Source organism: Erpetoichthys calabaricus, chromosome 12, assembly GCF_900747795.2.
Source record: "Erpetoichthys calabaricus chromosome 12, fErpCal1.3, whole genome shotgun sequence".
Classification (NCBI taxonomy): domain Eukaryota; kingdom Metazoa; phylum Chordata; class Cladistia; order Polypteriformes; family Polypteridae; genus Erpetoichthys; species Erpetoichthys calabaricus.
The window spans coordinates 82,191,022-82,208,593 of NC_041405.2; the positions used below are offsets into that span (position 1 = coordinate 82,191,022).

Consider the following 17,572-nt stretch of genomic DNA (forward strand, 5'->3'; position numbering starts at 1 on the left):
ATACTATATACTTTTCCAAAGTCCTGAAAGACTTAAGCAAAATAACAGCAGGATGACAGAACCCAGTAATGCAATGAAAGCAGACACAATATGAGACAAAATCCAAAATGTGTGAGTTTAAAAGCATTCAAATGTCAAACTCTTCAGTCTAAAACAAAAAGAAGGCCTTTCAAATAGGCTGAAGAAGGACAATGAAGACAGCTAGTCTATTTATTTCCCATTGGCCCTCCCACAACATGACAAGTGGTAAGTGTTACCAAGCAACAAGCCTGATAGGTGGGATTTAATAAAAATAATACATTTTGATTTATGGCCTTAATAACAGCGCACCAACTTGGCATATTCTGCATATGTATTAAATGAGGGAAAAAAATAAAGGAATCCTTAAACTTCACCACAAAGCATTCACAGTGAGTAACAACAGAAATGAAACCGGTTGCAGGTGGGACAATGTGATGAGCCATGGCTTTGGTCACAGTGGTACGACTGAAGGGTTTGAGAAGCACAGCAGGAAGTGTTCAGTTCTGGAGATGCTGCTTTGTAGTGTAGGAGAGGCACACAACTGGCAACATGTTATTTATTTCAGAGACTTGTCTGTGCCAGTCTGACTGATTAGGCCACTGCTATAGATTTCAATGGAAGAGCACAGCTGGCAGTATGTTATCGATTTCAGAGACCTTCCTATGTCAGACCGACACTGCTCTGAATTTCAGTGGAGGCGCACAACTGGTACCGTGTTATCTTTTTTGGAGGCAAGCCCATGCTGGTCTTGCTGATCAGACTACTGTTTAGTGTGAAAACAGTTGTATCAGATGACATATAGACAATCTGTATGGTACAAAGTCACTGCCATCAAAGTATTACCTTGCATCAGGAAGAACTCACATACTGTATTATTCACCATATGGCCCTGACTTTACTGATGCTCCCCAACAGGGAGGAAAACACAGCATGTTAGAAAGCAGGAATAAGAGGACCCACTTTGGAGAGGCATCACAACACTTGTGACCCAGTTTGGAGCTCAATGAAAATATTGTGCATTCCAGGAGGGGAGCTGAAGATCATTTATAGCCCTGAACATGTGTGTGTTGCTAAATCTGCATGCTAGCACATTGCCAGCGTTCCTCACTCCAGATTGATGAGCCAGAAACTCCTCACTGGAATTCTTCACTGGTAACTGGAGATGCCTGTGCCTCAAGATGTACACACAGACGTATAACCAGGAACCAGGTGCACACATGCTGACGTGCGAAAGAGCACACACATACAGACTTCCACACACAGTGGGGCTGTACAAAATGCAAAAATAAAATCCAAAATGCCACAAGAAAATAAACAATTATATGAACAGAGAAGCCACCACTAATGTGTCGGGCTGTTCACGTCCATTGTGACGGGGGAAACTGACCAACAATTTTAGCTTGCAAAGCATTAGGAAGTCCATGGATTTGGAGTTTATACTAAAAATCACATGGCTGACTGGTTCCAGGTTCACGGTTAACTGTAACATTATAACAACTATACATTTGGCAGATTACCCATGCCAAATTATACAATTGTTTACATACAAAATATATTTTTTTACAACGGGAATTCAGGCTGGTTAAATGGTTTGGTCAGGGTTATACAGTGGGTTAAATGCAGGGACTGAGTTAGCCCTCTTCTGTTGTTAGGTCCAGTGTTCTAACCACTACACCACAATGTCTACCTGTGTTTTAATGCTTTGACCATATACAGTACTTCTTTATTCCTGTGATCCTGAAAGAATGCCCTATCAGGTCTTAGAAGGTTGACCCAGTTATGAGTTTTGTGTTAGGCTGAATAATCAATAACGCTAAAAAGAAAAGTACATCTCTCTTTGAAATTCAAGATTTAATGGAAGTCAGTTATCTTAGTGGTATTCAGCATTTAATGGAAATCAGCATCTCATGTTGGATGGAAACCATTATTCTTAACGGTATTTTATTTTAACAAAATATGTGTGTTTTAGTACAAATCCAGTTTTACATGTTATCACCATATTCAACTTCTAAGGGAAACCGGTTCCCTTGATGATGTCAAATGTTTATTTGTGAGAAATTTCAGTAATGCCATCCACTCTTCAATAAAAAAATATTTTCTCAGTAGAAATAAATTTTCAATTGAGCAGATTTGGGGGTAATCTGGTGAGCTCTCTACCAAAGGAATCCAATTTTCAACTGGATTTGTCCTTCAAAGGAGACTACTCCTACAATGATCAAGTATTACTCACGTGGATACAGTGATGTCTCAGTAGTTACTTATGGATTCCACCCTTGGATGTGATCCGCTGTTTAGAGCTACCATGAACGCACCCATCCTAGGAATCCTAAAGAGTTGGTTAAGCTCATCCTAAATAGAATCTGTTTTCTGAACTCATTTACTCCACTACAGAGTCATGAGGAAATTAAAATCTAGAATTAATATATGCAATACATCTACTAAAAAACATTTCTTCAGTCCAGTAATATATGACACACTATCATATGTTACACAATATATAATTCCAATTCAAGGATGTTCACAAGTATATAATCACTGGGAAGAACACAGAAAAATAAACTAAACATACACTATGTACGAGCTGATCAATAATAATTGATAAACACAACAGTTCTGAAATTAAAATAATACAGGTGTAGCTAACGTAAAATGCAAGAGTGCGAAAAGTTTGCTTTTCAGGTGCAATTGGAAAGTTCAAACTGACTGACGTCACAGGCAGACCAAAGATGAGACTTCCATTGAACAGAAGGCACAAAGTGTTTATAGAAATTGGAACAGCAACATCCATATTCTCTAGTGTCAATGTTGGGTAAGCAATAATGACAGATAGCAGAGTTGAGGATTCAAGTTTACAGCTTTGTAAGTAGAGGTGCATAATTAGTACATGGTTTGATATCAGACTGGCAACCATTGTCAAGAAATCCGTTCACGGGTGATGTGACAGCTTTATTTTGTTTGGTTCTGGTCAAAAATCTAACAGCAGTATCTTTAACACGTTATATTACTTAGCAGGAAAACACTGGAGAAGAAAAATGCAGCAATCCACCGCAGGGCTAATGAAGACACAAGACAATAGTTATGCATTAGAGAGGGAGTGGGCCCAGACTCCATCAATGTTTTGTCAGAGATGACGAGATGTTTTGATTACTCAAAGTGCTCAAGACAGGTTGCAGAGGATGACAGAGTTAATTTACCAAAAGCTGGTTTGTCTAGATACTTACTACTACTGACCTGCATATCAACTTGAGATATTAGCATACAAAATCACCTTCAAAGACATTTCTTCACTTAGTTTCATAATACTACTCTCTTACATATGACCTGATTACAATCTGAACTCAAATGCATATGCCAGAGAAAGAACAGGTACAAAATGTTCCAAACGTGAAGTCCATTATTTATGTTGGAGAACTCAGACGTGCTCTTTAAAGGTAGTTAAAAGTATATATATTGTGAAGCCCAGGGCGTGACTCTCGCCATTGAGTGGTGGTAACTGGCTCCTTTTATAGGGCACCCAGAAGGACTTCAGGTGCCCAATGAGCTTCTTCCAGCAGCACTTCCGGGTATGGTGGAAGTGCTGCTAAATATGGCCCTGCAAAAGTCCATGTGTCCCCTGGTGGTGGCCACGGGCCCCAGCAGGGTTGAGCTCCCATGCTCATGACCAGTGGCCCCACTGGAAACCAAAGGGGCTGCCCTCTGTCAGTTCGGGGGAGAAATGGTCTTAAAAATACACTCTCCACCTTTCCTTTCATACTCAGGGTGTCCCAGCCGGATAAAGGCTGTAGCCGTCCACAACACTATATATATATTTATATGACAAATCAACAGTCAAAAGCTAATTATATCATTACCAGGCTGGTATAAAAAGTCAGCATTGTGCAGTTCCAGGTTAGTCCAAGTTTGCATATCCAGGTTTTTGGCTCTCTTGCTACGCCTCCTGACTACAATTTTGGTTTTGGGCACTAACCTTGTTTTCTAGATCTGGTAGTTGACCCTGACTAGTTTATACTTTTTCTTTTCTCCTGATTCAGTTACTTTACAAAACTGTTGCCCTCTTGCGCAGTCAGTACTGCTTACTCTCAATAAGGTTATTGTTCATCAACATCTCATCCATTATGGTGACTCATAACCAGGCTCCTACTTATTGGATCTCTCATGAACAAAAAAGTGGACATCCAGGTGATAACAGTTCAAGGACACAACCTCTTTGTCTAACAAAAACCATATACAAAGTTAAATTTGTTTTGCAGTGATTCAATATGACATGCTACACCTCTGATGCCTTACAGATGGTGAAAGGAAATTGAATGATTGAATATTTATTTATATGGCAAACCCATCTAATGATATGTGAGATACAATTTGCATAAACCTACTGAGCTCAGTGATGTGCATATTCTGGCAACAGGGGGCCAGTCATATCCCTAGCTGTGCACCTGCATACCATCCATTATATGGGGCTGCTGTTTAAAGATGTAGCACTGACTTAGTTTCCACAATCAAGATCCTCTCAGCTTGTCTTAGAGAGTATAGACACAAGAGCTGTAAGTGTGGTACATCTGACCAATTCACAATCTTCAAACAAACAGTCCTCCTCCAAACTTCTCTGCTCTTACACCATTTTGGATGTTCTCCCTTTTTGCAAACTCCTAACTTCTTCCTAAATTATGGGCAGAGTGGTGGCTCTGAGGCTATGGATCTGCACTGGCAATCAGAAGGTTGCCGGTTTGAATCCTGTAAACGTAAGAAGTGACTCTGCTCCTTCGGGCCATTGAGCAAAGACCTTAAACTTTAATTGCTTTGTCCTGGGTATGACATTAATCTGCATCCAGCCCTGCAAGCAGGTCCTCCAATTTACAGGGAAAACTTGGGGGTTGGTGGCAGGATTAGCACTCCAGCAACTGTAAAAAACCTCACAATGTTCCAGTGTGGTGCTGAGGTGTCATCTGCTACACTCAGGTCCCAAACCAAGTGGTTTGTCTTGTGGTGGGTGCAGCAACGTGCTATCAGTGCATGTTCTGATCCTAACTTCCTCAATCTTCTTTTCCAAGAGTGTGAAATAGACTTTCCAAACAAAGCTTGATGGTCTACATGGTCTCCTCTCGCTTGTGAAACTCCTTACAGTATGTTCTTTTTGTTGAATCACTTTGCCCCACTAGATGCACCAAACAACACAGCTAACAATCTGAAAGACAAGCTACAGAGCTGCAGTTAAGAACTTGCTACGATTTCCTTCAGCTCAACTCAGAGACTCACAATCCTCCCCCGGCTCCCTGACTCAGACTCTTGCTCAGTGCGCAGCCGTTTCACAAGCAGACACAGGAAGAGGGATCGACGTCACACTCGCGCTAACAATCTGATAAGGCAGATGTGCTCTCTCTGCCAAGGGAAGTGTGGGCAGGCTGATCACATGTTACAGTTACAGTGGCCCTGCATAATATGGTGTCCACACTCAGAGGAAGCCAAGTTTTGGGGTATGTCATTAGAAGTTACTAAAAAGAAAATGTCACTTTCATACAAGTTTTGCTTTCTCTAAATCCATGTCACTTGTTATTAATCCGACTCAGGCCGCTGCAATCTGTTCTGATAAAACTGGTTTCTTGTTGAGTGGGGATGACACTCCATCTATAAGTAGTGGCTGGGTGGTTGACTCATGACAAGTGAGGCTCTTCCAGGCCACTTCAGCTCTCCTCCTCTTCCCTTTGTTCTGCCTACCTAACGTATGCGGCTGTATTGGATATGGGGAGTTCTGGGGGCGGAGGGGAGTGATTATTCAAGAAGAAATGTCGAGGTGCTCATTTTTGTGTTCTATAAATTGGTCATTAACATCTGACTGTTCTCAAATCAGTCTCAGTGCCAAGTTGAAGCTGCAGGCTGTTCTGTTATCAAGTGCACTACTGGTGCAGTGGAGTCACATTGTTCTTCTGTTCATTTATCTGTTTCTTACAAAGTACCTTTTCCATTACAGAATTATGCTGTAACAGCTGGTAAGTATGTCTCTTGCAGACCTCACATGTGACAATAATATTACATCACATTACCACACAGCATGAGCATGACACTGCGTGGGCATCTTGTAGGATGGGCAATGCAGAACATGAGAATCTTGTAGCTTCAGCACAACATGAAGAGACGTACATCACAAGATCTGACCATCTTATATCCTTGACAATACGGACATCATCCAAATTTGACACTGTACACCTTGACTATGGTATTTGATGTCTGAGCTATCAGTTAAGATAGCCAGACTAGATATTTTAGTGGGGTGGCACACCGGTTTAAACTGCATTCTGGGAAAATTGTATTTAAATGCCAGGTTTGTCATTATATGGAATTTACAAATGTACATATGTCATTTACATTATGAGTTTTTTTCCAAATTCACCAGTTTCTCTCTACATTCAAAAAACTTCATGTTAGGTTGAATGGACGTGTGTGTGTGTGTTTCTGGTGTGACAAAGTGAAAGAATGGGAAGCATGCACAGCACAGCACAGCCCCTTGATGACAACTTCTCTAGAAGAGCAACCAAGTCATGGGACAGCAGCATGCCATGCCACCACATTTTGGTAAACCCTATAACCAAAATTATTTGTAGTAAAACTCTTGGGCTGAGACAAGCAACAAAAAACAGTCATGAATAGTAACACACTCCATCCACCACAGTCCTGCCTCTTACTGCTTAAACAATACACATAATGAAACTTAGATCTATTACCTATCTGTACATACATTTTCAGAGCCTGCTTTTCTAGTACAGTACATGATTATAGAGATCCAGAAGTAACAGATGTGAAACAGCAGCCAACTGTGGTAGAAACAACAGGGCATCCATCATCAGATACTTTCACACATCTGGAAAATATTTGGCTTGTTAATCCACAAAATATCATATCTTGGAACTGTGGAAGGAATTCCACAGAGCAATAGAGTGAATATGCAAGCCCCTCATAATGGCTGACTTAGAGCCCTTATCATACTCGTAACACACCTTTGGTCCATGGAGAGACACTGAAGTCCTTTGTGGATTTATGCGGAAGATGAACAAGTTAGACTGAGATTCCCATGACTATGCACTATGATTCACATGACTTCACAGTATTGCAAATTTAATAATTGCAATTAACAGAAAGTAGAAAAAAATTAAATAGACAAGATGGAAAGTACCCCGGCACATTGTGCACTGCTATTGATGTTGCATGTGCATGTTTCTCACTCCTAATATTATAGCTGCTCCCTGTTTAATAAAATGATCTAGAGGGCTGAACAAAAAATGATAATTACTTCATCCCCATCAGTCAATACCAGGGCCACTTAATCTCAAAACAAAAGGAGTTGAAATATTGTGAATATCTTGTCCAATAACTATCCATCCATTGATTTCCTGTAACCATATACTCCAGTTTTAGGGGCATGGAAAGGTGAAGCCCATGAAAATGGCTAAAGCTAAAAAGTATGAAAGTACACACTTTCAAAGATACATCTTCTTCCCTCAGAACGCCTAACTAGTGCAATGCACTCCATAACTGAAGAAGGGTGTAAAAGTAAAATCTCTTCTGCACTACTGTACAGTATCCATTGGAAGCTGCTACACTTGGTTTATTAAATGGACCCATTCAGATGGGGTCAACCCTTATAGTCCTACAAAGAGGGCTGTCTAGTGACCACATTGTTTCAGCCCTCCTCTCGGTGTAGAGCAAATTAGTTGAAGGCCATTAGCTGAAGAATTCTGAAGGTAGACTCGAAGGCCAAACACTTAGTGACAGTTGGACATCTCCAGGTGTGTGAACTGTGGTCATGTTTTCTCATTGGAATCGTGTTTACATACTGGAATGGGAAAAATTTACAGCATGTTTTTTTGAAATAGTGTTAAGCCCAGCTAGCTATATCGGTTGCTTCATGCTCAGGCCCATTTTGCAATAAACAATTATATGAACAGAGAAGCCACCACTAACATGTCAGGCTGTTCACGTCCAAGGAAAAGGGGGAAACTGACTGATAATTTTAGCTTGCAAAACTTTAGGAAGTCCATGGATTTGGAGTTTACACTAAAAATGACATGGCTGACTGGTTCCAGGTTCATGGTTAACTGTAACATTATAACAACTATACATTTGGCAGAGTACCGACGCGAAGTTATACAATTGTTTACATACACAATATATTTTTTTACAATGAGAATTCAGGCCAGTTAAATGGTTTGGTCAGGGTTGTATAGTGGGTTAAATGCAGGGACTGAGTTAGCACTCTTCTGGTGTCAGGTCCAGTGTTGTAACCACTACACCACAATGTCTACCTGTGTTTTAGTGCTTTGACCATGTATTCTTTACTCATGTGCTCATTGTTTCTTTACTCAGCAGTGAGCTTAACTGCCTTCAAGCCACAGAAGTATCTAGACTGAATAACACCCATCTGTGAACCTTGACCCCCAAGAAGCAACTACTCATCTGCTGAGAAACAGGGGGAATTATTATTTAGTTTCAAGCTGTTTGGACCCAAATGCATTTTTCAAACCCTGGGTGGTCTCCTGCTGTCTACAATTAAGTGGCAGGTTATACAGGCATTGTGAAATACTGGCAGTTTAAAACGAAACTGCCACCAAGAGCTGACTGGAAAACTTTAGCACTTTGTAGTTTATATTATTTTACCTGATTTCTTCTAGTCAGTTAGCGCAAAGGAAATCCCTCATGCAGGCTTTTCACCTCTAATGTAAAATCAGAGCACGGACATAGTGGTTTTATAATGGCCTATGAATCCTGGTGATTCCTGATTTTCCCCACCCACACATGTGTTTTATTTGCTTGACAGGAGAAGCAAATTTGTGATATGCTGTGTAAGATATAGTGGGCAGAAAGAAGACTGGGTGCAGTGGCACTGGTGCCAAAGACTTAGCCACAGGGTTTGGGATGCCAATAAACATCACTCGGGTCTTCTTAGCAATATCTCAAGCCTCAATGCTGCAGTTTGGTTTGAAGTTGTTTGGAGAGAAGTGCTTTTAATTTTTCAGCTTTAGATAGTGAACCTTTTAATGAAAAGAGAAAAATAAATGAATTCCTGAAAGAGGAGAGGTGTCACCACAGATGGGCTTCAGAAGGTCAAGCTGTGTGGCACACACTGGGGGAGCCAGAAACATGTCAAAAAAATGCATTCTCCTCCCAGTTTCACGGCCCACCACCCGGCTACCCTGATCAAGGCCACTGTTGGGAGAGGGCCAAGCAGCAGTATGGCTGGCTGCACTACACAGTTCACTGCGTGAGGACCTCAGCAGCTAGTTGACAAGATGGTAGAGTTTAGATCTGATGTTTTCTGCTCTGATCCATTTAATTTCTTAACAAAAAAGCTAATCAATCTTTGTTTCTATAGCATCTTGCACAGTGAGTAGCCTCCCAAAGTGCTTACTAATAGAAGAAAAAATAACGTAGCAGTACACAATTTAATTCAATTGCAACACGTAAGAATACGAAACAAGGAAGTGAGTGTAGATGGGAGTCCAGTGAGAGGAAGAATCTGACTCAGCATCAGGACATCAGGTACAGGAATTAAACAAAGGCATAGCAGAAATAAAATGCAAGGGCAATAAGGTGGGCTATCAGGCCTCCTTTAAATGGAAAATGAACAATGAACAATCCACAGATGTAAAGGGCATTGGCATTGCTGTATCTTTTTACTTTTTTAAAATTATTTAGTTGTATATGATACTACATATGACTTTATTAGTGTTTTGACAAAACAAACTTTCATCCCGGTAAAGACATCAATCTGTTCTCCAATTCAGTTTGTTCCACTTATTACAATCCATCAAATATTCCCCAACACTCTCAATATAATGTTTCTGTTGACGCTGGTGGGGACACCAATCGATTATAAGGCACACCCACCGGGCCAGTTTCAGTCACCACACAGCCATTTATCCACTTCCAGTTTATTTTAACAATCATTTGTTCAGGAAGGCTTTTAACTTGACCTGACATTCTGCTCCTTCTTTTACTTTACTTTACCTCTCTGTCCAGATGCTTAGTATAATTTGTGTTTGTGTGTTTTATCACAAATTATCTTTTCTTTTAGTATTGAATTTAGTGTTTTACTCTGGCTTATAGTCTTTTATTCTATTTAATACTATGTATATCCCATATCCATCTGTTTTAGTGTGCTATTCAGGAAACATTTGTATCCAATGTTACATACTGTACAGTATATTCTGCTCTTTCTTTCTGAGACTCTGTGAAGTGTCTTGAGCATGGGAAAGGTGCTAAATAAATAAAATGTATTGTTATTATTATTATTATTATTATTATTCAGTATTCTGACGGCATTGGCAGGTGCCAGTCCATTTCAGAGCACACAGATGCACACTCTGCATTTACTCACTTTAGAGTCACTAACTATCCCAACATGCATATCTCTGACATGTGGGGGGAACACTGCAGTATCCTGACAGACATAAGGAAAACATGCTAATTCCAAACAGGCATTAAGCAGCCAAGGAAATAAACACTCATCACTAGAACTGTGAGCCAGCAGGGATAACAACTGCGCCACCAATTGGTAAACTTGTTTAAATCTGAAAATGAAAGAGAACAAATGAAAAAGCCAAATACTGAAAAGGAAGGAGAAAGGGAGGGACACAAAATGAGAGAAACTAAACAGTTAAAAGAGATGGAGGGAGTACTGAAACAAAGTGAGACCACAAAAGAGGAACAAATAGCAAGTCATAAATGAACAGAGTTGGGGAGATTGGAAGACACATATAAGAGAGAAAAGTCTTGGACTGGATGGACACAAATGTACTTTTTATATGTCTTTACTCCTCCCTGAATTATGAGAAGACACGGCAGACAGAAGTGGTACTCGGGTGACAGCACATACTTTTTCCAATGAAAATATCAGGTGCATTGTGGGAACCCACTAGAATGTGACACGCAGTGAAACAACTACATTCATTAAGTTAATTAGGTTAAGAAAAAGAGCAAAATAAAAGATGTTAATAATGTTGCCTTAAAGATTGAGTGTTTTTAGTTTAAATTCTAAACGTTAAGACTCCCTGTATGGACTTTGCATGTTCTCATTGTGTATTCTTGGGATCTTCTTCTCATGTCTCAAAGATGGGCATGTTATATTATTTGGTGACTCTAAATTTACACAGCGCCACTGGTAGTCTAGCCGGGTTTTGTTCCTGCCTCCTAAGCCCAATGCAGCCAGGAAAAGTTTTGCAGTGAATGCATAAAATTAGAATAAAAAGTTGATAGGAAAACAGGTAAGAATGTGATGACTGCCTTTTCAACATTATTCTCTATAGGTCTATCTAGTGGGTAACTTTGGTGGTCTCTAACTCAATTCATTCAGATTTCTATTCCAGCCATATTATATTTTGCAAAACCAGATACTTTTGTAATGGCTTGTGTCACTTATTTAGGTGGCTGTCTTCCTGGTGTGTCTATCAGTATACTTTTCTTTTGAAAACAGCAGACTATTTTGTGAAGTGAAGTGGATGTGTACCCCTTCATCTCTTTTCTCTCTTGTTGGCAGCTTCTTCGTAATTCAGGATTTTGTTATTTGCACCTCATTGTTAATTAGAAGGTGGCTAAGAAAGAAGCAAGTGAAGTAAAATACAATAAAAAGAATACACTGTGGTGGCTGATTTGACTCCTGTGCACATTATTTTGTCTTTTACAGAGGAAAAAATGGCAGCACAACGGTTAACATGGCAGGTGCACTGATTCAGTGTTCAAGGTAAAAATCTAAGCCACTGTCAATGTGTAATTTGCATGTTTTCCCTGGGTTTCTTCTCCAGGTACTCTGGTGTCCTTCCACTTCCCAAAAGATGAGCATGTCAGAATAATTTATGATTCTAAACAGGCCTAGTGAGGGTGTATGCATTAGTGAATCTGTGAAGAACTGGCATCCCAACCAGGTAGGCTCCTGAGATAGACTCTGGCCCCCATGATCCTGAATTGGATTAAGCAGATGCAAGAATGTTAAACTTTACTGGAGAGGTAAAACCTGTACCACAGGATATTTTAGATATTGCAAATACAGGCCCATACCATCATCTGGCACTTTTTGTAATATACATGTTTATGCTTCCTAATTTTTTGAACACATGCAAGTAACTGTTCATGCCTAAGATCTATCTACCATATATTGCATTTCCATAAATTAGTTAGATTTTTATTTGTCTGATATGTTTGCTGTTTTCTGTGTGGTATTAAAATATCTCTACCTCTATCAATCATTACATTAACATCAAACATTAGCTCCTAATTAAAAGATTGCTAGGAGTGAGATGCTGCCGCCATTGTAATGCTTCTAAAATCCATAACTGATATCCCTGCTTTACAACCCACCACTGCATAATACATACTGAGAGAAACAACTGTTAAAGCCAAATTCCCCTGAACCCCTGATTTTCAAGATATGTTCTCATTAACATAAAGCTTTCTGAAACACAAGACAAATTTTTGGAAAAGGGATCAAATTATTAATAGTGAATACATTTCAGAAACACAAATAATGGATTTTTAATGCAGGCTACAGAAAAATAAATAAATAAGAAGCCCCTTCCCCCCTCTCCTTCCCCCAACTTGCCCACTTTGCTCCTTACCAGCAGGGCCTGTCAGCATGTGCACCCGAGTATCTGATATTTTTCACATCCCACTGTGAGGATCCCAGTTCAACAAAGGTTTAATTGCTGTTCCTGTGGAGGTGGCACCCCTTGAAGAATAAAGACTGGTGGTATGCTCGTGTGTGTGTGGCTTCATTGTGCAGAGCTGTCTGGTTTCCCATCCTCCCTGCCACACTACAGGCAGGTCAGAGCAGCCCGAATCCTGCAGTGAATCTGTTTGTTTATTTTTAATCTGGGACTGCGGTGGAGGTAAACAACAGAAAAAAATAAGAATGGCGTCACACTGTTCACCTGATTGTCCGTCTTTGCCTTTAATTATCCCACCCCGGACAAAAACACCTTTATTGAAATCCCTTTGTTTATCTCTCTCTCACAAGTGCCTGACTGTGCTTTGCGCATTTTGGGTAATGAAAGAACCTGGTAATTAGTGGGTAGCAGATTCCAAATCACTAAACCAGAGAACAAACACTTGTTGTCCCATGGCCATGGTCAGGAGTCACTGTGTGGTCTAAGGAAATTCCGGTATTACCAGCCTGGAGCATAGCAGAAGTTAGCAATGGAGGCAGCCTAGCATAAGAAGACAGGAAAAAGAACAACTGAAGTGGCCAGGAAAAAGACCCGATATGACAGAAGTGGGAAACGCTAAAAACCTATCCACAGTCAACGATTCCAATGAAGTTCAATTCCTAACTTGCACCCCGGATCACTGGGCCACCATCTAGTTCAACAGTGTCATTGGAGTCTCATGGGTCCAGTGGCCTTACATTGAATGGTCATAACTTCATCTAGAATCTCACAATGTTGAGTACTCATCCCAAAAGGGCCCTTGCGCCCAGTCACATCCCAACACAGGAAACCTTTTTACTATTTTTAATTGTGCCTTTCTCTCTGGAATTATGTGATAAATCAATTAATTTTAATTTAAACTCCAATTGTCAAATAATTTACTTAAGAGGCCCTGAATAAAAGGAATGGGGTCGACAAAGAATTTGGAGTGTGAAGTTGAAGCAATTCTATATAAACCTGTGATGTGTCTTATTGACAAGTCTTATGGTCAGTTCTTCAGTGTATGTCTGGGAAGAAAGAAAGAAAGAAAGAAAGAAAGAAAGAAAGAAAGAAAGAAAGAAAGAAAGAAAGAAAGAAAGAAAGAAAGAAAGAAAGAAAGAACAAGGCAACTAAATTAAAAAGAAACAATTAAAACAAAAGAAAATTAAATAATTAACATGTTTGGAGGAAAAAATAAGACATAAGACAAAGAGAAAGGATGCTGGAAAATTGTCATATCAAAATTGTCAAATCAAAGATCAAAGTCAGATCAAAATTGTGGAAACCTAACAAGAACAAATTAGAACAGATTAGGGAAAATCAAAAGAGTGAAAAGTGGAGCTCTTGAAGAAAGCTTTGCAAAAAAGCAGAACAAAAGTGAGGAAATTATGAATGGTCATCTGACAAAGAATAAGAAGAAAGAATTAAAGAAGGCTGAGTCCCCAAAGCAGGTACTTATTGTGCTGCAGCTGTATGCCTGACTTTATTAAGAAATGTTGCCTCCTGGAACTTGTTTAGGTGTGCACTTGGATTTTTGGACAAAGACACTCTGTGTATTGCGGACACTGCAGTGGTGCATCCAGATGTTTCGACTGGAGACAAGAAGAAAATGACAGATACATAAAATGTCAAGTATAGAGGAAAAAAATAGCTAAGACAAAAAATGTTTTTTTTAATTGTGAATAAATCCAAAGAATATGTGTCTTGCAGAATAAAGAAGTAAAGAAAGATTACACAGTTATGGTAAATTAACAAAGAGGTGGTGGACAAGGAAAGAAAAGTCCGCAGGTAAAATTCACAGTAAATGAAATTCCTCTATTGTTCTTCAAATCCGCAAAATCGCAGTAAACATGTTCCCCTACCAGGCGCGCCCCCTGCCGTTACAAAAGAGAACTGCGGTCAAAAAAAGAGAAAAACAAGTTTGATTGGCAGCATCCAGCATCCCAACACAAAGGGACCTGCTCTAGTGCCAGAATTAAACCAAATTTAATGCACCGTTTTATGCTAATAGCCTGGAATACGGGCAATGATATCTACATCTTAAAACTCCAAGTGTGCACCTTCTGGAACACAATCCATGTTCCAAAGGGAGCAAAGAATGAAAGAAAGGGGTTTGCAAAAAAAAAGTACAGAAAACAACAACAACAACAAAATCTGTATCACTTAAAAACGCAGCAAGAGTGACAGAGAGTACCACCGCCGTGTACATTTCTGCTGCAAACATTTATGGGGGTGGGGGCGAATAATGGTTAGGGTTAGGGTTAACGGTATGGAGGAATGTGGTGCAACGTAAAGAGGGGAGAGAAGATAACAAATTATATTTACCAACCCTGGACACTGCTACAATAAGAATGAAAAAATGAGAATAATGCAAACGAGAACATCGTTATTGAGTGTGAATTTAACCCCTGCATTTCTTATCCGAGGTTTGCTCGGAGGGGGGTGGGGGTACTAGTGGCTATGAAGCAGTAAACATTTCATAAAATTTGGTGCATTCAAACAAATGCAAGTAAACAAAAGCATTCCCAAAATGAAGCTAAAAACATTAAAGACCCCACTGAATGTCATCTAAGACCTTTAACCCTCTTTGCACTTTCTCCGCTTCCTTTTCTTCTTTCTGCACTTTATCTTAGCCCCGACAGCAATCTTTCTTTTGCTCCCACGAATAGTTCTTTCACCATCTACTCACTCAAAGTGACGGTGCTAATCGAATGATTTAAATTTGGTAAGCATGATTTGGGACACGAAATTAAAGTTTGTGAATAAATATATAGCGTTCATTTACCGTTAGCAATTGAGCACAACATAAATGTTAAGGACTCGGGATTGATTTACGTCTCTTTTTGTAGGTCTTTAACAGCTAGGCATCGTTTTTCAGCGGAGAATACATATAACATATATAACTACATATTTCCTATCCCGACACACAAGCGCACATACAGAAATATAATTTTCCCTAGTAGCTTAATTCATTTTGCGACCTCTTCTTCTATTCCAATAACACTTTGATGAGTTTCTGCACTATCGTCATACCATTTAATTGTGCCATTTACACGCTAAAAAATAACAGTCGCTCATTGTGCCAACCGAATGAATGAAAGGGATTGCCAGGGTCGCGGAACAGCGACACTGTAACTACTTGTGCATTCCTGACATAAAAGTAGATGACCCTGCACTCCATTAAAAAAATGTGTTCAATATTATATAAAACACTGCTTTAAATGACAAACAGGGTCCGCTGTACCTGGTTCTGGAGTCGCTGGCACTGGTTTCCGAAGGGGTAGTCCATATTCTTAGCGCAGATGATCATTTTTTTGTTGCTTAGTGCATTGATCCGGCTCCAGCCCTCCGTAACAGTTGCCAAACTAACAAAGACCTGACCGATCGCTGGACGTACAAGTCTAGGCATATAAAAAACAGAAAGAAGGAAAAGAAGAAAGAAAGAAAAAAACGTCGCAGATTGACAGCTCGATCACGAAATTAGCCAATCAGAGAGCAGAGTAGGCCGGCACGGGGAGAATGACTTGAGCCAATAGAAGTTCGCTCACGTGTTGTTTCCCGCCCCACACGACGAGTTCCGCCAGTAAATGATACACATTTGTGGAAAAGTACCTGTCGGTCAGCACGGCGGATCCCGCCCCTCCCCCCTTCCTGCAGATGCCTGCTCACGCGCAGTGGGAAGGCTTTGGGTAATGTAATTGGCTTACCGAGAGGCAAGGGGGCTGAGATTTAAAGTGACAAAGCTACTCTATGCCGGTCTTAACGTTTGTCGAGGAAGAGTGACTGACCAGAGCGTTACGTCACTTCGACGGACGCACATTTTTGGAGATGGCTAGGAAAATTCCACAGTGTAAGCTGGAGAATGTTCTCTTTGGAGGTGTCAGATTCTAAAAAAATACTTTGGGAAAATCACATTCATTCCTCGTCCTAAGGAGAAATATTATCGTTAAGGCTTGAAAGTTTACCATATTCGCAATTCGGTTAGGATTTCAAAACTTTGTTGTGTATCCTACACCCGGAGTCAAATCATTAGCGGGTCGTCACAGGGCCGCTATTGCAGTGTTTTGGAAGATCTCTGAAGTGTGAGATTGCGGTATTATTTCCAGAGTTTTGTGGTAAAGACTAAACTAAATTACTTTATGTAAAAGCATCAGTCTCATTTTTTATTTTAAAGAGAAACAAAAAATCTCAGTAAATAGATGCTCCTTTGTCTTTTTTGTCTCTTACGTTTGCAGCTTGTCACACCTTTAGTTACAGCACAGTTTTAAAGAAATTACTCAAACATCAGTCTAATATACGTACAGTATTTAGTGGTGTAGTACATACAAAACTGGATTGTAAACCATTATGTTACCGCTTCAGTTCCTGCATCTCGCCCATTTTAATCTGTCATTGCTCCAGGAGTAAAATGTGAACTTGTAGGAAAAGTTTGCATTTCTAAACTAAAACAAGTGCTTATTTAGCACAGTTTCATATACAGCAATTGTATACATATATGAGTGTTTAATAAAAAACAAAACAAATTAAAAAATAGTCTCTAATACTAGCAAAAGTCAGTGTCTAGGATGATGAGATATGCTATGAGATATGCTTCAATTCCACCCGGGGGGGTAAACGTTAACATTATTCAAAGTTATTGACTGTCTGTATACCTGCATTGTTATCACTCTTTAATATTTTCTTTATCAGTATGCTGCTGCTGGAGTATGTGAATTTACCCTTGGGATTAATAAAGTATCTATCTATCTATCTATCTATCTATCTATCTATCTATAGATGCTGAGGAACATAAACCACTAGGGGGTTCAAGGCCAAAAGATTGCCTAGAACCCCTACTTCCAAGCCAGGCATTCTTCAGTGCCTAAATGTGATTACATTGTTTA

At 39.8% G+C, this 17,572-nt stretch overlaps 1 protein-coding gene across 1 annotated transcript in view; it reads right to left on the bottom strand.

The window, feature by feature from the left end:
• sesn4 (sestrin 4) overlaps window positions 1-16,128 on the bottom strand; it is a 39,804-nt gene extending 23,676 nt beyond the window's left edge. The window contains exon 1 of the mRNA XM_028815748.2: window positions 15,934-16,128. Coding sequence (XP_028671581.1) covers window positions 15,934-16,098 — 165 coding nt within the window. The 5' untranslated portion in view covers window positions 16,099-16,128. The remainder of the gene's footprint in view (window positions 1-15,933) is intronic.
• Between the last annotated feature and the right edge of the window lie 1,444 nt (window positions 16,129-17,572).